General features: G+C 41.6%; 1 protein-coding gene across 6 annotated transcripts in view; it reads right to left on the reverse strand.

Annotated features, from left to right (window-relative positions):
* The window catches only part of PTPN2 (protein tyrosine phosphatase non-receptor type 2), a 41312-nt gene extending 32946 nt beyond the window's left edge, over positions 1 to 8366 (reverse strand). For 3 of the 6 annotated variants that reach the window (XM_086893136.1, XM_086893144.1, XM_086893131.1), the window contains exons 1-2: positions 3096 to 8366; positions 412 to 502 (exon numbers count right to left, since the gene is read on the reverse strand). In XM_086893136.1, the coding sequence (XP_086749262.1) occupies positions 412 to 502; positions 3096 to 3482 (478 nt within the window). In that variant the 5' untranslated portion in view covers positions 3483 to 8366. Of the gene's footprint in view, positions 1 to 411; positions 503 to 2921 lie in introns of all 6 variants that reach the window. The other 3 variants (XM_086893111.1, XM_086893121.1, XM_086893100.1) reach the window with 1 other exon arrangement.
* Between the last annotated feature and the right edge of the window lie 10023 nt (positions 8367 to 18389).

The following is an 18389-nucleotide window of genomic DNA, read 5'->3' on the forward strand; positions in this document are numbered from 1 at the left end:
AAAAAGAAAACACTTCTGTTAGTCAAGGCATATTAACTTAATCTCTATATTCATTTTTTTACAACAGATATAGCACTATTAAACAAATAATTTCCCTATGATTAAAATATCTCTAAAACATTACTCTGCAGCTCACCAAAATTTACCTATACACTAATGATAAACACTATGATTTGCAAACATCTTTCATTCACCATTCAGCACAATGAGTTTAACATGCAGACTTTTCTCCATCCTGTTATACACATTTGTGTGTGTGTTACAAAAATGTCGCATTTATCATAGGATATATGCCTACAGAAAGAAACAAAATGCAAAATTTGCAATGACCATGATTTATCACCTCCAGTGTCAACAGGGGAAGAGAAGGTCTAGTAAGTGTACTGCAATTATTGCAGAAAAGATACTCACATGGACTAACATCTCTGTATCTGTTTCGATTTCTGTTTTCTGGATATTTTGCAACTCTGTGAGGGTAGTCACTGGATTTATGTCGGATTTCCTTAAAAAGACAAAGTAAATAATTGACTTGTAACCAGCAACCTGATTAAAAATAGTGTTCTACACATACTACTAATTAAGTAATATTGTTAATAAGTAACATTTTTTAAACCAACTTTTACTGCACCTAGTGTCATTTTCATTCAGAAGACATCTCAATCATGGCCAAACTGCTACCATTTATCTTCCTAAAGTAATCCTCCTAAAGGCTAAAACTACCAAATGTAAGCACCACTGAACAAGCAAGTGCTGCATCAGGAACAAACAGCAAAACAACCCTCACCCCAGATACACTTATTACTTTACAGTTATTATTACACTTACAGTTTACCTCAGAGCGGCACATCATCTCCCAAAGCAATAAGGGACTCAGACACAACAGCAGTATTCTGCTGGCTCCTTTTTAAAGTGACTGGAAGCGTAAAACCCCACAAATGTAAGTGAACCAGTTAATGATTTTATGGTTACTATTAAGGGCCATAGGATTATTCATGGTGGTTTGATGGCCCATCCCACACAGCTGTAGTTAAACATGAACCAATATGAAGAATTCTAGAGTCACAAATATCAATGTGAATCAAAGCCTGTTCTCCCCACACACTAATACAAACCTTCTAATAATATGTGAGATATTCAGACTCACACACTATTTCAAGCACCCTACTCTTTACTCATTCTGAATGTTCTGCTTTATTGATTTCTTCCCTGAGTGCATCTTTTCTACAACTTCACTAAGACATACAGAATTACCTTACGCAGAAAACTGAGAACAGCCTTCAATGTATTCTACTCTGTCTTTATATCTCTGTACTGATGCTATCTCAGCAGAAATGTTGCACAGTACAGAATTAACAATATTTAACTTTGAATTCTCCTTCTGTTTTTAGATTATGTTGCTACATTTGATCATTATGTCCCAAAGGGCATTTAAACTTCTTATTACAGCTGAGCATTCTTTGGTCTTCTCTATGTTCCCACTATTTGTCTCCAAACTTCCTAAATAGTCTAGTCTATTCCCAGACAATGAACACAGCCAGAAAGGGCATGAGCGGAAATGTAACATACAAAAGAAAGCACCAATTCTTAGCATTGGTTGTGAGACCTTTCTTTAAAATGTACTGCCAATCTGCAAAGAACATAAATCACAATGTGGACTAGCATCTGCCAAGCACTAATACTCCACATATTTGTATAAAAATTGCTTGATCTGTTAAGATTTTTTATTTTGATACAGCACACTGCAACTTCTCTCGTTTACATGGCTGACAAGCTTTGGGAGTTTGCACAAAGAATGAATGGATCTGGCTGGCATTCACACCCAAGTTCCTGTGAAAGGTAAATTTTGTATTACTCAGTAACAGGATGCAATACATTTTTTTCTTAAAGCACCTGCACTGTCAGTGCACAGAATCAGACCCATATTTTGGTAAAGAAACACTAAAATAGCTAGAAATACTTCTACAGTGACGGCGTGGGAGGGCAGGCTTGCTAAAAAGAATTAAACTTGAGGAAATTTAATCACGAATTCTAGAATCAGTTTTCCCACATAATATTCAGCCATCACGTAGGATCACAGCATGCCTTGACCTGGAAGGGACCCACAAAAATCACCAGGTCCAACTCCTGAAACTGCACAGAATAATCCAAAGTGCCTGAAATAATCCATGTGCCTGAAAGCATTGTCTGGACCCTTCCTAAACTCTGGGAGGCTTGGTGCTAGATGCTACTTATTTGTAATGAAGATATACCCAAAACTGCAATATCGAAAATACTACAGTAGAAATATTGTATTTGAATCACACATAAATCAAATCAATTGCTAATTTAACAGAGAAAAAGTATAATTTGAAGTCAGTAAAGAAAACTTTGGGGTTTGGTTCTCTCTCCTCATTTGTGAAAGAGTGCTATAAAATATTGCGAGCTTAAGGAAGTGCTCTAGTGATACCAGCAGATACATAACGTCTGTTTTATGGAACTGATTATTCTCGGAAGTTCCTAATCTCGTTTAAAAAAAAAAAATTGCAAATACTGTATTTTATTTAGCGGCATTCGGGCAGGGTCCCCGCAGCAGACGCTGAGCTGGCCAAGGCAGCGGGAACAGGCGCTGAGGAGGGAGCACGGGTGCCTGAGGAGCTGCACGAAACCGCGGGGGCGGGCTGGAGAGGAGAGCATCCAAGCCTTGGCCGAATCCGTACTATCGGGCACAGGTTCTCAGACAGCCCGCAAATTGCGGAGCCCCACGGCGGCTGCCCCGGCTCGGACCGGGCCCCGCTCGGTTGAGCCCTGAGGGCAGCGCGAACCAAGAGCCGCCACAGAGCCCGCGCACGCGCCCCGGCCCGCGCCTGCGCGCCACCGCCCCCCTCCCGGGTCCGCCCCGCGTGCACATGCGCAGCGCTTGCCCACGGCTCCGCTGCGCGCACCTGAGGGCGAGAGTCCTGTTGGCCCAGCGACTTCCGCTCTCCCCGCTGCTGAGGCGGCGGCAGAGCCGCACACCGGGCACGGGCGCTGCCGGTCCGCGGGTCTCTCTTCCCCTGCCCTTCCTCCCGCCCTCCCTGTTGCTCTCCGGCTGGAGCCGACCACGCCGCTCGGCTCACCAGATAACGCGCCTGCCAGTCGTTCGTGGCGTCGATCTCCTGGAACTCCTGCTCGATGGCGGCAGACATGATGGCGGCGGTGGCCACAGCGGCCGCCAGGGCGCGCGAGCCTGTCCGCAGCAGGCCGAGCGGCGAACTCGCGACCGCTCGCGCGCAGCCCCCCTCCTCACGGCAGCTGCGGGCGCGCACATACGCTCGCGACCGGGTGTCCCGCAGCCGGCGCCGAGCGCATGCGCGGCCCTCGCCCCGCCCACCGAGGCCGCGGAGATCACGCCTCCCCGGGAGGAGGAGGCGGGAAGCACCTGGGGTGACGTCACCTGCCCGGGGTGGGGGCGGAGCCGCTCTCAGGTGTCGCGGGGTCTCGGCAGGACCGGGGACTTCGGCCATCAAATGGGTACCCGAGCGCTTGCTGTCACAAAAATCACAGACTCCGTTCGGTTGGGAAAGATCTCCGAGATCATCGAGTCCAACCTGTGGCCGAACATCACCACGTCAACTAGAACATGGCACTAAGTGCCACATCCTTCTCTAAACACCTCCAGACACAGGCTCCATCGCCTCTCTGAGCAGTCAGTGCAGTATTTAATTGTCCTTTCTGTGAAGAATTTCTTCCTAATATCCAACCTGAACCTCCCATGGCCTGAGGCCTTGTCCTCTCGTCCTGTCGTTGCTTGCCTGTAATAATAGACCGACCCCCCTCCTGGCCAAAACCTTCTTTCAGGCAGGTGTAGAGAGTGATAAGGTCACCCCTGAGCCACCTCTTCTCCAGGCTAAACACCCTCAGCTCCCATCAGCAGCTCCTCACAGGACATGTGCTCCAGACCCTTCCCCAGCATCACTGCCTTTCTCTGGACATGCTCCAGCATCTCAGTGTCCTTCTGAACTGAGGGGCCCAGAACTGAACGCAGTATTCGAGGTGCAGCATCACCAAAGTGCATGCAGGGAGACAAACATTGCTCTCGTCCTGCTGGACACACTACTCCTGATGCAAGCCAGGATTCCACTGGCCTTCTTGGCCACCTCCACACTCTGCTGTGCCCACATTCAGTTGACCACTGGTCCTTTTTCACTGGGCCACTTTGCAGCCACTCTGCCTTCAGCCTGTAGTGCTGCATCGCTGTCACATCATGCATGTCACTGAGCGGACACAGCCCCCGAAGGGTGCATGAGCTCTTCCAGCCGCCGGCGAGTCCCTAGCCCGGCTCAGGGTAGCACCCCCGGCGATGTGCCCCGCCGGCAGCTACTGGTTCCGAAAAGCAGAAGTGCGAAGACACGGACGTGTCGGACAGACAAATCACAGCGGGGCTCGCTGTTCCGAAAGCAGAAACGCCGTGTCCCGTAGCGATTGCCTCACTGGGACAGAAAGTCCCTTAGGGGGGACACCGGACAAAGCCAAAGGTCGGGCCGGGTCAGAGAGGGCTGCGCGGCGCCGGCTGCTGGGGGACACCAGGCTGTGGCCCCCGGGCAGGCGGGAGACGCCTCGTGGCTCAGCACAGGTCGCTGGAAAACCCCCGGCGCCTTAAAAATGTTTGAATTAGTGCCACAAAGGGGAACTATGTACCGTCTGTGTGTGTGTAAGTATCTGAAGGGAGGGTGCCAAGAGGATGGAGCCAGGCTCCTCTCGGTGGTGCCAAGCAATAGGATAAAAGGCCACGGCAGAAACTGATGGTCAGGAAGTTCCACCTGGATATGAGGAAGAATTTCTTTCTTGTGCGGGTGCCCGCGCAATGGAACCCATTGTCCAGACAGGTTGTGGATTTTCCTTCAATGGAGACATTCAAGAACCATTTGGACGTAATTCTGTGCGATGTGTTCTAGGATGGCCCTTCTTGAGCAGGGGGGCTGGATCAGACGATCCCTTCCAATCTTCCCCATTGTGTGAGAGGTTACAATGGCTCCCCGCACGCCGGTGACAGTCCTGCCCTCGGCCCGCCGCCTCCTGCTCTTCCGCGGGTTCCTGTCCTGAACCTTAACTCCTGGCACACCCTTTCCCTGCCGCAGCCTTTCCCCCACCCTCAACACGGCTCTCACGGACTGGGAGGTTTCCGTGGAAACTTTTGTATCTGCTCTCTCCCACGCCTGAGGAGCCTCTGCCCTGCAGCGCGCCCCAGCCGCTCCCCTCGGCTCCCCTGCCCGGCCACCACCGGCCCCCGCTGCCCCGACCCCCTCAGAGGGCCCGACACCAGGCGCCTACACGGGCAGGGGCTGGGCGTGTCAACTGTGGTGTGACTGACAGCTGAAGGACAGGATGCCATGGAGAAGGGTGGCATGGACCTAGACAAGCTCGAGGAGTGGGCACATGGAAATCTCATCAAGTTTAACAAGACCCAGTGGTCGGGTCAAACCCCAATATCAATATAGACCGGTGTCTGAACAGATGGAGAGAAGCCCTGCCAAGAAGCACTTGGAGGTGCTGGTAGATGAGAGGCAGGACATGAGCCAGCAATGTAAGCTTGCAGCCCAGAAAGCCAACCACATCCTGGGATTCTCCCCCTCTGCTCTGTTCTTGTGGGACCCCAAGTGCAGTGCTACATCCAGTTCTGGAATTGCCAGCACAGGAAGGGCTGTTGGAGCAAGTCCAGAAAAGGGCCAACAAGTTGATCTGACAAATGCAGTCCCTCTCTTAAAGGTTGAGAGAATTGTGATTGTTCAGCCTGGAAAAAAAAAGGCTCAGGAGTGACCTATTCATGGTCCTCCAATACCTGAAAGAAGGCTACAAGAAAGATGGATAGATACCTTTTAGAAGGGCATGTAGTGATAGGACAAGGGTGAATGGCCTTAAATTGAGAGTAGGTTTAAATTAGGTATTAGGATGAAGGTCTTTGCTTAGAGGATGGTGAAACACTGGAACAGGTCATGCAGAGAAGTTTTGGTTGCCCCTTCCCTGGAAGTGTTCATAGCCAGGTTGGATGGAGCTTTGAGCAACCTAGTGGAATGTGTCCCTGCCCAATGCAGAGGGGTTGGAACTAGAAGATCTTTAAGATCCCTTCCAGATCATATGATTCTATGATCTACAGCTCCTGTGATAACCAAAGTCACAATGCTGAGTGTGGCTGTGCTGTCTCTGTGGTTCTCTGTGTGCTGCCACTGCAGCCCCACGTGCAGCCCCCCTGCCTCCTTTGGGCCTCACCTGATGTTTAAGCACAACAACATGAGCAGCTATTATTTTTGAAACAGACTTGATTTTGAATACCTGCCACTGAATGCTGCTGCATTTCCTTTCTACCACACAGTGCTGGAAGTCCTCTGGCTCACATGCTCCCCCAAGTCCTGGTAGAAAAGCTGGTGTCCTGGATACTGTGGGATTGTGTGATGCCTTGGAAGCACAGCAGATGGGACAGCATGGATCAGTAAGTTCATAATAAGATTTTCCAAGCAACTCAAGGATTGCACAAGATTTTTTTGAACTATGGGTTCAAGCTTAGAAATCAATATAGGCAATATCTGTCTTAGATTTTTTCTGCCTGCATGACTGAGGCACGGGTCATGTCTGTAGTTCTGCAGGTGCTCTCTAGTTAATCAGTGTTCTATGTATGAACAGTTATGAAACAAGCAAATAAGAAAACATTTTTGAATTATGTTTTAAGAGTACAGCAAAGAATCCAAGTGCCCATCCTCAAGGTAAAGATTGGTTTTCATTTGAAGTAGATTTATTGGATTCAATGAATAAAATTGTTCTTTACCTCAGAAAACTTACGTTGCACAAGCTGGGTGTAAGAAAGTAAATAGGTACATACAAGCTGTCTGCCAAATAACATATTTTAATAAAGAAATTAAAATGGACACCTTCCTTACTGATTTTAGACTTTGGCAGGCTTTTCCCTGTATATAAACATGCTGACTGATCTGTATTTATAGCATTTATGACATGATGTGCTTTTCACTTGTGCTTGTGATATTTGGGGTTGTAGTTCATTGTGGGACAGCAATGTAACTCCGTTGTTAGGAAAGGGAGTTTTATGGTAGCAGCTACATTTAGAATCTCTAACACAGATCAGTGCCCAGAGACATCTCATGGAAAGCTAAAAATGTTTGTTAATTGTGATTAGAGCTGGCTCAGAAAAGGAAAAACTTGTAAACTAGGGATTTCTAAAGGAATTGCTATTGTTCAGTTTTGGGTTGCTTTTTTTTTGATTGCAAATATGCTGAAAATTCAGCACCAGTTCTCTAGCTTTTAGGTCCTGAGCCCAGGATAGATCCAAGACTACATTTCTAATGGTTTCTGAAGGAGAACTGTATATACAACATAAACCAAGTACACTCATTAGAAAACTTTATTCTGTTGCCAATGATATACTCCCATTCTATATTAGCTGAGCAGCCAAACCCAGATGAACTGCTACAGAAAGTCTTAAGCCCTTGAGACCACATGAGACATGCAAAGAGGGATAACAGTTGCTGGAAAGTCTAGTATATTTTAGTGTTTTCTATCTTAGTATAAACACAAGCAAGCAATGTTTTTTAATTAAAATCTCTGATTATTTGAGAGGCCTATTGCTGTGCCGACAAAACACTCACCCCAAAGTAGTTGCTATCCACAGTTTTGATTTCAAAATTTACTTTGGTGCCCATGAAGACCAATGCAGTTAATTTTAAATGCTTTTTGTCCAGTGATCTTGGCTGAACTATTATTTTAGTACCAGTCTGGAGCAGACTGAGTGTTTGTTCCTCTGTGTGTACTTTTTTGGGTCATTCACTGGAACTACTTAAGCACCATTTATTGGAAATGATCTGGTTTGTGCTGCTTTTCTGAGAAACATTTTAGATATTGGTAGATGAAGAACAAATTCTTCCCTGAGGTGGTCTTATTCACAAATACACTCCACATCAATTTTAACTGTTAAGGAAGAGAGCTGTAATGTGCTTAAGCTTGCCACAATGTGAAAGGAGGAGAACATGTAATTCCTGATTTAAGTCTTATAGCCCAAGGCCTAAAGCAGAAGAGGATCCTCCCTTCCCTGAACTGGGTAGGACTTGAAATCCAGAAGTGCTGGCCACTCTGCTGGCATCTGGTAGGGAGTAGAGAAGCTGAACGAAAAGGTCCAGTGGTCAGGATAAAACAGATTTCATTTTTATATGCATTTACAGTGCACTCTTTGTATTTCAGACTTTTGGAAGCTGTATTCCTTGCTCAAGTGAACATTAAAATTCCCATTACTGAAAGTGGGTGTTGGTGCACATACCTTTCCTCAGCTATATTATTGCTTTCTCCTGCCCAAAATTGTATTCTAGCTTACAACGAGACGGGAAAGGAAAAAAAAAAAAAAAAAAAGAAAACACCCAAACCCCCTACAGCAAACCCTTCAAAATGTATGTAGCAAAATGCAAATCCTTATAGCAGCAACAAAAGCAGAAGTGCAAGGGCCTCAAACAAGTTTGCTTTCAGCTAAGGAGGTCTTTCCCATCAGTCAGAAATCTACAACAGTGGGATCCTATTGTCCAGTGTCTGATAAAAACTGGCTCTGTAGTAAAGGTGATTGGATTATGGAACAGAAGGACAATACACAGCTGTGCCCAGACTGTTGTATACAATTGCTCAGACTGTTGTCTGGAGTTCTATGTAGAAGAAGTTCATGGCCAAGGAAGAAAGGAAATATTAAGAACTATTAAGGAAGTTTTTCACAGTCTAGAGATTTGTGCCAGTCTGTATGGTACTGGAGTCCCATGGTGAAGCTGAAATAATTGTGGAGTATGAAAAGAAAAGGGTAACTGGCAGAAGTGCTGTCACGAGTGAATGGACACACCAGCTGCCAGAAAAGACAGCCAGCCAGAATGTCTGAGGGATAGAACAACTTTAGGCTCCGCTGTGGCTTTGTGAAACAGCCCTTCCAGCAACCTAAGCTGGTGTGTGCAGTCAGCCACAAAGCCTAATGCCTATGAGTCAATGCAGGGGATGTTTGGTACGGCTATGGGAAGAAAAAAAGAGCCAGTTGCCAAGAGAAAGATGACTCCGAGTTATTATTTTTTTTGCTTGTAGAGAGGATCTTGCTTGCTGAGGATGGTTTGTGTCCATTACTTGACTTTCTGTCTCTCTTTCCTTGTTGCCCCTAGCTACAGTGACATTTGTTGAAATCACCATTTGCAAGTGAGAAACTCTAATTCAGTGAGTGTGGCTTAGTGTCATTCCATGGTCCTGGTCAGAAGGTCAATTTTTGCTAGAAATGGCATCTATGTAACTGCCTATAACTGACATAGAGTGTCCACATTGAAAGTTTGTTTGAAGATCATGGGTTTATTAGACTTTAAAACTGCCTCACAGAATGAATAGGGCCTTTCCTTGCTTAGACTGTTTCTAATCCCATAGCTGTTATTTCAAAGAGTTATTTTACATGATGGCATAATGGTTAGGAAGCAGTTCTGGAAACAGTTGTGGAACAGTTCTTTATACTGGACAGTGAGTCTTTCACTCAAGTTGTCTTACAATGGTGAAGTCATAGTACCATGGTCTTGTAACTCGTTTCTAGCACAGATTCTGTATTTTAGTGGTTTCCATGCTTGATTATATGTATCTTCATCTATATTCAATCTTATCTTCCAAATTACAAAATTAAGGTAATTTTCTGAATTACAGCTGGAAAGATTGTGATGCACCAGACCACTGTTGTTTTCTAGGAGAAGTTTTGGTAAGAAAATACTGTTTTAGCAGAAGATTTTCTCCTGAGGAGTAACAATAAATGTTCCTATTATAAATTTGTATTCTCAGTTTTATATTTTGGGGTTTTTTTGGGTTTCCCAGTATGAGAACAAAGCAATTATGACTATTTTCATGGGTGTAACAATCTCTGAATTGTTTTTGCTTTTTTTTTTTTTTTGGCCCCAATAGTTCAAAATAAGAGTCTTCAGATTGTAATCCATGTTTGTAATTTATGCTTCTGCATTAGACAAGCTGAAGTACCAATAACAGGAAAGGATTTTCTTGTACTACTCACTGTAATAGTGATTTAAAATATCTCATTGTTACCAACTTCATAGATACTAAAATTTACCATGTGGTGGTGAGCCTTTAACATATATTACAATAATTAGTTCTGTCTTTCCTGTGATAGCAGAGGTAGGTCTGTGCAGGATTTGTGATATCTTTGCCTGTTTTTAAGTTGATGTTAATATATCAAATTTCATACAATTTCCCGTAGAAGCTTGTCCTGTTGAGATAATGAGCAGCCCTGTAGGAGCCACATTCTCTGAGTCACTGTTTTGATGGCAGAGTTCCATGAGTGTGCGGCTCATTTTGCCTGCTGAGATGTCCTTTGGTATGTTATAGAGAACAAGGTGTTCGCACTTGTGTCACTGTGTAAAGGCACTGGATCTTGTAAGGGCATGAAACATTATAGCAAAATTTGCATTGCTTCACTCACTTGGCAAGGCAGGACTGCAACAACCAATGCATCTCTCTTTTTACCTTCAAAGTAAATCAAAAAACAAAGAGGAAAATAGATTTTGCCTGTAGGTGGCAAAGAGCCATGAAGAAATTGTTAATTTTTCAGGCAGCATGATTTCCTAACAAAAACAAATTAGTAGTGCATGTAAATTTTATCTTTCATTTTGAAATTTGAAAATGCCTTTTATAAAAACGTCTTTGCAATTAATCTACTGAAGTAAGGAGTCTTAAAAATCTGTTTTGCATAACAAATATAATAGAGCTTTTGAATATATACTATGTTTCCTTTGGTCCAGACATTTCAAACCTCTAATTCATACCTTTGTGGCATACAAATGGGCTGTTACTGCTAAGCCAATTTGTTTGTTTTCTCAAAGAAAAGAAAAACTGAATGTAATGTACGGAAAGAAGGATCCATAACACACGCTTTCCAATTGGAATGCTGTCAAGGTCTTTAACATCTTATTTTAGCCAGTGGAACAGTTCCAGTAGTTCAAGTCATGACATGACCACTTACTGGAATGAACAACCCAGGGAGAAAAGTGCCCTTGTGCAGAACGTGTCCAGTATCAAAATGGGTGTATGAAACTCTCTCAACCTTTAAATTGTATAGATTTTTAATTTTCTTTTTCTCCTACTCTCTCACTGTGTGTGAAGACACTGTTTTTCTTTTAAAAACCCTATGGTACCACTCCTGGAGCAGATCTCTGCAAGTTCTTCAGTGGCTGACTTTCTAACACAGATTCGCAGTAAGGAAAAAATGTTACAAAGAGATAAAGAAAGTATTTTATTAAGATTGTATTTGTCAAGAAATATCCCACAGGGTCACTTCAACATCTCAGGTAACTTCTAGCTCCCATTCTCTTACACTAATTTTTGAAGCTCTATTCACTTGAAAATAATTTTCATTGTCCAAGATGGCTGCTTTCTTCGTACCAGCCCTCTCTGAAGCACTGAGCAGTAAAAGGTAAGGTGCAGAGCAAAAACAGAGATGTTTGGGGTTTTTTATTTGTTTTGTGCTTAAGAAAGACCACTTCAGTTTTCCCTTTTGTTTTTTCTTACTTAATTGAATCTGGTGACTAGATTCCTGAAAAAGATACTGTGTGGAGAGGATTAAGAGATACAACTGCCATAAGCCTATATCTGCATTCCCTAAGAAGTTGTTACACTAACATGTATGTCATAATCAGAACAGTCCAGATTTCCCTTTGCTTCTCAACACATTGATAATACCTTATACATACTGTTATCAGAAGTTATAAATGCACAATATAATTTCTAGATTCAGAATATATTTTTGCTGGTAAATGCCATACAAGGAACAATATGGCAGCAAATGAAGAATGATAAGTGGGATGCATTATTTGTGAATCTCTGCCACATGCACAGTCTTTGTCCTAGGATTTTTTCTGAGGAGCATCACGAGTTGTGTGATGACAGTATTTCTTTTCTCAGAAAAGGTGGTAAGGATAACTCTCACCTAAATTCCAGAGTTTCAGCCTTGGAAAGCAGGATGAGGCAGACAGCTGGAGGTGACTGCATCAGTCATTACAGCTAATTCTGCTGTCAAATATGCATAAACAGTGTGCAATATTACTATTGAATCTACACAATTCTGTCACAGCAAGTGGAATAAATCCTGAATATCTTTGTACAGGAGGCTCCAATGAAACAATGCAAGGATTATGTTTCTAAAACATAAATATGTATGATTTCAGGGTGACATTAAAACTTTCCCATCTCTTTCTTTTACCTCTCACTTTCCTGAGATAGGAAGAAGTGAGGGTGCTTTGTTCACACAGAGAAGTAGTCATTTATAGGTTTGATAATCAATCAGATTAATGAAATCTATGCTGCAAGTTATAGCCCTCTGGTTATCTAACTGGAAACTTACATGCACAGCATTTTATAAAATTGTTTTTCTAATGGAAATTTCATAGATATATACCTTTAAATCTACCCTTCTAACTCAATATGATAGAAATCAAATTAGGTAAAATTATCAAGTGCTGAGCTATATTTTTTTTGACAATTTAAAAGTATTTCTATAAAAAGTAAGGAAGATACTTTAAATGATCATGCAGATAACAGCATGATTAACTCTTGGAAATTTACTTCTTTCATCACAACATGGCATTATTAGGAGACATGGAAATAAATATTTTTGCTTTCACTAATCTGTGCAAGTCAGCAGATGGTGGTTAAGAAGTCTCTGTATATTGTTCAGTGTTCCATTTGTATGCTTATACTTTGTGCATAATACTTGTGTATATAAATATCATCTGCTCCTGCTGTCCTCCCACAGAGCACTTCAATGTACAGGGTATTTTCTTTGTATTTCAGATATCTCAAGGGCTGGGGCTCAGAAGAGATGCTCAGCACTTAGAGATGGTACATAAGCCACTCACCAAAGATACACACATCTAAAATAGCTGCATTTCAGCTTGTTCAAAAGTGTAACTGTGGGGGAAATGTTGAATAAGGTGTGTGGGTAGAAATTCTCTCTTTTAGGCATACACTCTTTCCTCCACAGTGTATCAATGGGTTACCTTGGGCAGAAGGCAGTTGCAGGCAATTAGTGTCACTTACTTGACCTTGGCTGAAAAGAGCATCCCCTGTACAGCAGTTGCTAATATGCCTCCACAATAGAGCTGCGTGGGAATGTTCAAAGCAGCATTAATCCTAAGGCATCATGTGAACATTTCTTAAAATACTCGAGCACTCTTTTCAGCATGTTCATATGGCGGATGCTCTCTCAGCTTTGGGCTATGTTTGCTTTGGCATGCGCCTTGAGTTTTCAGTTTAAATTTCTGCCACAGTGTAAAAATCTCTTATTCCTGTAAGGCAAACTAACCATGCTAATCTGTACAAGACTGTAGAAAAGAGACTTTAACAATGTGCAGACTTGATTCTTCTCTTGCAGCAGTGAAATTTCAAGATTTAGAAATAATTTAATTAAAAATACATTAACATAAACTATGACCATACAGTCCACACCATAACATTTAAAAATTATATAAATTCTTTGTATCTAATGATTCCCTTGAGTAATCTGTCCTCATAGTAGCTCCTGTTGGGAAGTTCTCCTTGTTATGATTCTGTTCTAGCAGCATTGCTGAAGTGAGACAGATTATTAAAGTGGCTGGTGATTAGCATGAAGTCACAGTACATTTTCTCTTTAAAGGGAGTGCACCCTCACATCTGAAAGTAAGGCAGTGTTTTTGCTAGTGAGAATTTCATGGTCAGAGGAGAAGCCTTAATTGAGCACAACAAAACATTTTCAAAATTTCCAGTGAATGGGAAATTAGCTTTTGTAGTCATGTGTCTTCCAGAAATTCAAGTATGCTTCCCCTGGAATCTTGTCTGGGATTACATTACATGTTCTTAATCCAGATGTTTCAAATGCTTTGGAAACAATGAACTATTATTATTGTCACAATAAATTCATCACATTTCTTTCTAGAAATGTCAGAGGGAGGGGGAGTGCTTAGGAGTGCACATCTCTAGGGAGCCTTTTTGGTGTTCTCTCTACTGGAGTCTGAAACCTCCCTAGACAGATATGTTTAGCTTCTCCTAATGGTGGTCAAATCAGAAAATTACTCTAGTCCTGCCCATTTAACATTTACTGATATATAGTATCTGGACTATGTTCCCAGACTATTCCTTAGTTAAATTTACTGTCTTTTTATGCCTCATAATTATATATGAACTATATATAGCATATGACATCCCTAAATATGCGATTCCATATCTATAACGTAGTCTCCCCATACACCTTGTGGAGATTTAATTTGCAGTCTGAGATAGAGAGATGGGGCCTATTCTCCATAAGAAGAGACTGAAGTGTCATCCAACAGTTTGTAAATCTTGGCTATGCCCTTTCAGAAATATTCCTTGAAGTCTGAAGCTGCCTGTACATACACCTGCTTGCCCTAGCTGAGATTCTTGTTACCCCCAGAGCACATGATAGATGCTTGTTTCTTATGCACCTACTTTTAAATACACAGAAATGGCTCCAATAATTATTATTTTGCTGTATAAGGCTAGTTTTGTGACGGACCCACAGTCTGTTAATCTGCTCATATTGTAGATGCATGCAGATATGTTAATGTTCCTGTAGAGCTGCTTAAGTAAATTTTTTTTAGAATGGGTAATCCTGTTGTGTTTGGGGAATATGTGGTTTTCCTAAAACACCAATTTCAAAAGCTCTTTAGCCTATTATAGCTAAATAGCATTTTAATGAAGCATGTTTGTTACACTTACCAACAACAAATATCAGTCATGTAATGAGTAATAAGCAAGTTATTTCTATAGTAAATACTTCACTGTGTTGTTACCATCCTTCAAACGGCATTGTACCAGCTCTGCTGCGCTATAAATTCAGATTGGTATCAGACAAACATTTGGATATTATGTCCTAATATAAATATTTATTCTTCTGTTTGCAAATGAAAAAGAAATTCTTAAAGAAAATTATTGGTGAGGTTTCAATTTTAAATTTAGAGTTTTTATTTTATTTGAACAGAAAACAGCAGGGCCATCTGCAGGTATAGGCAATGTAGGTAGGTTGCCTATGGATGCAGCTGTTCAGGGTGGCAAGACAGCCCCAAGAAAGAGCAGCCAAGTTCCGCTCTTTCCTCTGCCAAGGCCTTTCTTCTGTGGATACTAAGACCATGCATTTGAGCTGTTCGTACCATGTGAACAACTGATCTCTACCTCATTACAGTAAACTCGCTCAGCCTAAGTAATTTATACTTTTATACTGTAAGGATATATGTGTTACATATCCATATCCATATCCATACATATAGTATGTGTGTGTGTGTGTTTTACATGCATCAGCAACAGTAGCAAATCTGACCTTCTGAGCCAGTCCTATTTCTGTCCCTTCCTTTGCCAGAGCAGCTGAGCCCTGGAAGCAGTGGAAGAGGTGTAAATGATGACATGTTTGCTGCTTGAGAGGTGAGGAGTGTGGGCAAGGAGAGGAACAATCTCCTGAAACTAGAGACTGGAGAGCTTGGATCCAGTGACTGATGAAGTAGGCGTCTTAATTCTACACCTGGTCATCCTGAACCTTGCTGGATGGTCTTGACAATAGATCTCCCTACACCTCCCTCTCCTCTTTCCTCCATGCTCTTTTTCATGCACATCCACGTTCTATAACCTTCACGTTCTTTTGTATAGACTCTAGTTCTGCTGAAAAATTCAAATTTTCCTGTACATGGAGAAGCCTTGAGTCATCTCCAGGAACAGGCTACTTGAAATTTTCCAATCTATTAAGCAGATGACATCAGGTTGTATGTTCACTTCAAATACGTGAGAAAGAAAAACTCCAAATAAAGGAAAAACTAGTCTAAAGATACACCTGTAGTAAATGAAATTTTCACATTCAGAATGGATGGCATCATGATGTGTATTTGGCATCAAACACTATCCTGTATGCCATGGCACAGCCATACTTTCTGTGGCCACTACAGCTGCGCCTCTACCTCTGTCCCCACAGAGGAGAAAGACTGACATTCTGCATGGTGAGAGGCTGAAGAGAAAAGGCTGCAGCACATGCTCCTTCCCTCAGCACTGCTCTCCCCCTTCATGAGCAAACTGCTGAAGAAAATGGGAGTTGGCTCATCTCTGAGGTCATTGAGAGGTTATGGAATCTAGAAGGAAGAAGTCCTTCTTCAAACACACTGCCTGACCCTATCATCCAAATCACTAAATATTGCTGTGTTAACTGGTGGTGCTGTGAAATCTTTTTATAAGTTAGTGAAAGATCTGTGTTACCACCCAACAGTAAAGGTAGTAAAGCCTTCCTCAGCCTATAATAAAGCATACATAAACATTCTGTAAGCAACAGCTACAATAATGCACTTGATATTCCATCATAATTGTAGTCTGCAAAAATGATTTAACTGGTAAATTTGTCAGCATTTATACCCTGTTTTCTACTTCTGATGTTTCTTTCCACACTCCAAAACAGTCAGAGGAAAGCCACCACTGCTAAGTTTAGACTTTTCTGTCTCTTCTTACTGTGAAAACTCTCAGGGCCAGCTATTTTCGACTTTTTCTCCTACAAGCTGTTTCTATTTCCCAACTTAAGATCACTAGTTTAAAGATAGCACTGATGTAATTGTACCATCTGAGATCAACCTTCATATTCATCTGTTATGAAGCCATCAGTATTCCCTTCCTAGCTGACAGTTATGTTGCTTGTCAACTTGTCATTCCAATTTTCCCTTACATTTCTTTGCACATTCATATGACTCAGAATAGTTTCCCATCCATAAGCCACTTATATATAACATCACTTCTGTTTCTCCTTAACTCAACTTTATGTCCTGCCACAGCCATATTTGATCACGACTAACTGCTTTTCTTGACTGTCATTTTGAATAATTATTATTTTGCTTACTTTGTCTTCCTGTACTCTTTTTTACATTATGTGGTAAAACATGATTTTATAGAGTTGGAGCTTATCTTATTTCTTTGCATCTAATAGTCTTTTTTTTTTTTTTTTAAATAAAAGAGTAAGTTTTAAATCCAGTTTTGGACATTCTATTGAGTTCCTAGCAAAATAAATATCAGGTTGTGAGTGGAACTCTGCAGCAGCACCAAAGCAGGGTTACACATAAAGGTTCACTGTTCTGCTTTACATGCCTGTTTTATTCTCAGGGTATTCACATAAAGGCTTGGGGACTTTACTTTCTTTTTTGCTCACAAAATAATATTTTGCTTTTAATTTCTTGCCATGATTAACAAATCGTGCCTTGGAAGGGATCCTCTTAATTTGTCTTACTCTTTGTGACAGTGATTCCTGGTATTTTTTTCCCTGAACAGGAATTCAACCCACATCTTTCACACACTGCTATGATTATGTGTGCTTTCCTCTGAAACATTCACCTTTAGATTTCCAGTTTGCATGACACTTTTGTTACACATAAAAGACCACTTGCTAACATTTTCAAACCCTTTCCGAGTCTTAAGCCTCATATTCTCAAAATTAAGCAACCTCCTAAATGACTGGGTTGAACAGACTTTTTTCCCCAAAACTAATTGCTCAATAACACCACTCCGTATTTCTACATAGCCTTAATCCAGGATATATAATAATAGAGATCATTTTACTCTCTGAAATATTATTAATTATTGTGAATCCAGTTTTTAAGTTAAGGAAAACATGGTACAAAAAAAAAAAGTGTGGATTTCACAGGATCAGGCAGATCTTCCTTGCCAAAAATAATATTTTTAAAAGGTCATCAGGAATAGAACCTTTAACTCTGCTGAAAGCTGTTTGCTGTTGGCATGATAGTCCATGATTGCCTGTAACAGACCAGCTTCTAGCGCAGACATGACTGAAGCATGTAACAGTTGTAGAAGAACATTTTAACAAGGCTTCCTCACCCTCTATCCCATGCTGATATAAACATCCTTAATAAGTACAGTTCATTATTTACTTTCTTTTTGGTAGACCTTTGCATTTTATAAAAATCTCTCTCTACAGGCAAAAGCATCTTTTACTTGAAGAAGGTAGTCAAGAAGCAGAAAAGGAAAGTACTAACTGTATATTTTTTTTAAAAATTCAAAGCAATGCCAGTTATAGTCATTTTGAATGAGAATATCTCTACCAATGCTAATACGCTTACATTGGACTTCCAGCAGAATAAATTGAGTTATGGGGTTTTATGCAGTCAAATTGAGAAAAAAATTGGCCTACTGTGTCAAAAGTGAAAAACTAACTTTATTATAGGTGTTTTTACTTCTTCTTCTGTGCTGTGGTTCAATTTAATTTAATCAAGATATAATACTGAATTAAAATGTTAAAAAATGTTATCAGGATTGTCATAGTTGTGTCATCTTCTGCACATCATTATGCAAATAGTAATGTTAAAATACAGCTGTCTTTTCCACTCCTGCACACC

This window comes from Cyanistes caeruleus, chromosome 1, assembly GCF_971803275.1.
Source record: "Cyanistes caeruleus chromosome 1, bCyaCae1.hap1.1, whole genome shotgun sequence".
In the NCBI taxonomy this organism is placed as follows: domain Eukaryota; kingdom Metazoa; phylum Chordata; class Aves; order Passeriformes; family Paridae; genus Cyanistes; species Cyanistes caeruleus.